A 4271-nucleotide genomic window follows, 5' to 3' on the forward strand; every position below is an offset into this window, starting at 1 on the left:
AAATTGCTCTTTAAAGTACTTAGATTCTAGCATAGTGTATTAGTGTTACAGATAATGAGAGAAAGGAGTTGAGCAAAACTTTTCCTTGGTAAAAGGAGGCCTATGTGGGTGTGATGGGGAAGTAGTAGACTAAACAACAACAAAGCCTCATCTCACTAGGTGAGGTCGGCTACACAGATCAAACGACGTCATTCAGCACTGTTAAAAGTAGTAGCAGACTAAACAACAGGCAAAATGGCCATGCCAGAATTTGATACCAGGACCAAGCAATCCCCAGAGGGACTTAGTGCTAAGAGAAGGCAAGGTTATGGTCAACAACACAAACCACTATTGTTCTAACTTCTAAGAAGTAATTGCAGCTTGAAAATTGCAGGACAGCCAAAGAGGGCACAAATACATAGGGATACACCATATCAACAAGAGGAAGAGCAAGAGCATAAAATCACATAAACACAACACAATCAGCCAATCCATAATCAAATCTCCACTCCCATTTTTCATGCTTGATGCCATGTTTTTTATCTCCTAGAATTTCATAATGTAATCCCTAATCTAACAGTCTCACATAGTAATAATGAAGAAAAAACATCCAAACACTATGTTGTGTGTGTGGTTTATAAGAATAAGATTATGAGACAATACACCAAAATATTGCCCCTTCACAAACATGCTTCAATCCACAATCAACACAAACTTCAATTCAAACGTGCACAAATCACAGCACATCAAACAAACAAAAACACTCAGTCATAACCACAAACAATTCTACTCCAAAAAAGTACATTCCATGTAAATAACACCAAATCAGATCCAATTACTATTATATCCATTTCAATTCAACAACACTAGAATACGCGAAAACGAAAACCTCAGGTACAGTCAAACTACAAATTACGCAAAATTCAGGAAGCGAGTCAACTCATTCATCTAAGATACGCGGGGATCTTGATGCGGATGAAGAGCATGCTCATGACGTAGGCGAGAACCACGGAGGAAACTCCGGCGGAGGCGTAGGACACCTTGACGGATTTCGCGCGGTTGCGATCGAGGGCGAGGTCGAGGAGAATGATGCCGACGCCGCCGAGGACGAACATGAAGCCGGAGGAGAGGCCCTCGATAATGTACTGGCCGTTGACACGGCCGGACATGAAGACGACGGGGCGAACGGCGCCGGTGTAGGGGTCCTGCGTGGAGCCAATGCCGGGGGGCTCGACGATGATGTCGTAGACGATGCCTGAGACGACCATGAAGTAGGTAAGAAGGAGGAGGGCGAAGACGGCGTTCGGGGAGGGGAGGGATAGGGAGGGAAGCTTCAGGCGGAGGCGAGGGGGACGGAGGAAGCTGAAGGGGAGGACGCGGAGGAGGTGGAAGATTGGATCGATGGATGCGCCGGAGGAGGAATCGAAGCCGCCGGAGGAGGGTGTGGGCACCGGGGGATCCGATTTGGATCGCATTTTCGGGTCGGGTTTTGGAGGTATAGAGAGAGAAGAGCGGAGACTGTGTTGTGTGAATCACTTTGGTTTAGTTGTATGAGTTTGGTTGGTTGATTTGGAAATTGGAGTTGAATAAAACGGGAGTTCAAAGGCTTACGTGGATTTTCTTTTTGATTGGTTCTTTTATTTTAAATAATTTGTTAAGGACATGTATTGATGAATTAAATCAAATTAGTGGGAGAAGTCGGATTCTTTTCATTGTGTATGATTTTTTTTAGTATGTTATATACATTAATGTCTTTAATTTAATGAATCAAGATTTAAGATATATTTATAGTCTTTCAAAAACACAAATCAAATTATTTTTATTGAGTATAAATCGTTTGATTGAACATTATATGGGAGTTTTCGTATGAAAAAAAATAATTTTTACTTTTTTATGATTTTTTTTGGACGAATTGGGATATTTTTTTATCAAAAATTAAGGATTAATTTTCTATTTAAGAAATTTATCTCTCTCAACATATGTTTTTTTATACACACGGTGCAAAAGATAAACTCATGAAAAATAAAATTATTTATTAATCACGTCTTATTATATTTATACGAACTACAAACATATCAAAAGTATATGTTTTTCTTTCTACTCAAAATAAACATGAAATGATTTTGATTTATGGTTTGTAATTTAGATTAAGTTCTGATTTAATACTTGAAATAATTTTTTCATACTTAGGTATTTTACTGTTTATTGAAGAAGTGTTGTCTCTTAAAGAAAAATTATCTACGGGAAAAATTCATGTATTAGTTAAAGACTTTAGTCTTACTTTAGGCCTCGGAGTACTTATAATTTAAAAAAATACTATGGTTTCTCATTTTTAGTTTATAAATTTTTTAAAATCAAAATCAATTTTAGTTTTGAGTTTTTAGGTTCGATTTATTCTTTCTTTTTAATTTTTAAAAATATGTTACAAATGAAGATAAATAAAATGAGTAAATCATTTTATTTTATCTCGTTCTACTATGAAATGATGAAGGTGATAGAGGTAGCAGGACAAGAGTGACGATAGTGGTTGTGTTAGTGGTAGTGACCACGATGGTGGGATAGAATAGTGACGATAGTGATGGTGGCAGTAGTAGTGAAATGATGATGGTGACAATAATAATGATGAAATGGTGATGATTGTGTTTTAAAATCTAAACCAACCGCAGCCCATAGGTTTGGCTAGGTCGAGTTTCCTATCAGATTGACCATGTATTGAACCCGATGCAACCCGGTATGACCCAACCGAGTTTGTAGTTAAACAAGTGATTTACAGACCTGGGTCAGGTCATGCCCGAGGGAGGAAACACACTAGGTTATGCGGGGCAATTAAGGTTGAGTATAAAGTTTCAATTGTTTTTAATAAAGATCAAGTCATGCAGAAAAATTAGTAACCCACAGATTTGACTATTGTCTTCTCAGTAACCCAATGCCTTGATTGGGTCAATCATTGATTCTATTTTTAAAATTATGAGTGGTGGTGGGGTGGAATAGTGGTAACAATGGCGACAATGATGATGGAAGCAACAGAATGGCAATGGCGATAATAGCAGTGGAATGGTGGCGGTGACAGCGATATTGGTAGTGGTACTAGCGATAGTAGTGGTGGAATGGTGGTGGTGGTAGCAAAAACGGTGGTGGGATGAAATAATGATAGCGATGGCGACAACAATGGAGGCGACAAATTGATAGCAGCGACAATGTGGTGGTGGAGGTGGCAAAGGTAAGGTGCGATGACAACGAAAATGGTGGTCAAATGATGGAGGCGATAATACTGGTGACAATGTGGTGGTGGTGGCAAGACAATGGCGATGGTGGAATGGCGGCGGTAGAGGCGACAACGACATTGTGGTGGTGGTAGTGGCGATGGTGATGGTGATTAGAATGTGTTTTACTAAAACAAAATTAAATCCAAAAAAATTTATTGGTTTTGATAGTGAATGTAAAATTGCTTTGAAATTGAGTTAAAAACAAATTTAGCTCCATTTTTGTTGAACCCAATTTATTTTGAAAATTGCATTTGAAAACCAAAAATTAAAAACTTGCAATCACCTTGAATGGGGGCTGAGCTTTTAGAAGTTGCCATGTTTATTGTGATACTTTTCTCCCTCATTCTCCACCTTCTCCACCTCCTACTTAATCTTCTCTGCCTCTTGTTTATTCTTCACTAAAGGTGACAAAATGGGTGGGATCACTCAACTAAACCTTAACCTGTTTAGTAAAATATATGATATGAACTTTTTATTTTGAGCACAAATTAAATTTAGGCTTTTTTAGCTCAATCCAATCATGTTTTTTTATCTAGGATTGACCCATAAAAGCTTCAATAAGCTTGAGCTTCATTTTAGAAGCCTAAATTGAATCTTGACTTTATTGTCATATTTGCTATGGCCTTTGGCTTGCATTAAGCCCATGATTAGTCAAACCAAACTCACTCGATAAAATATTGGACTTGGAATTTAAATCTAAATCATGAATTAAATATGGATATTTTTCTCCTAATTCAATCAAGCCTTGATATAAGCTTAACTAAAATATGAAGTCATACAAATCCCGCTTTCACCAAGCTTATGTCACATTTTAGAAGGCCAAATTAAATTTTGACTCGCCCTATTATGGTAAATGGTGCAAAATATTCATCAAATTTGTCGATGACTAATATTTATTGACGAACTTAATTGACAATTTTTAGTGGATCTCTCATTTCTATTTTTCTACGCAAAAGACCTGAACCTGAGATTCTACTTAAATGATCTAAGTTCAGTTTCACTTAAATCAATTTTTTGATAAATTAA

General features: G+C 37.3%; 1 protein-coding gene across 1 annotated transcript; it reads right to left on the reverse strand.

Annotated features, from left to right (window-relative positions):
* Positions 1 to 790: 790 nt before the first annotated feature.
* Positions 791 to 1559, reverse strand: LOC114387800 (putative oligosaccharyltransferase complex subunit CG9662). The gene has a single exon (XM_028348004.1). The coding sequence runs from the start codon at positions 1452 to 1454 to the stop codon at positions 924 to 926; it is 531 nt and encodes a 176-aa protein (XP_028203805.1). The 5' UTR covers positions 1455 to 1559; the 3' UTR covers positions 791 to 923.
* Between the last annotated feature and the right edge of the window lie 2712 nt (positions 1560 to 4271).

Source organism: Glycine soja, chromosome 15 (assembly GCF_004193775.1).
Source record: "Glycine soja cultivar W05 chromosome 15, ASM419377v2, whole genome shotgun sequence".
In the NCBI taxonomy this organism is placed as follows: domain Eukaryota; kingdom Viridiplantae; phylum Streptophyta; class Magnoliopsida; order Fabales; family Fabaceae; genus Glycine; species Glycine soja.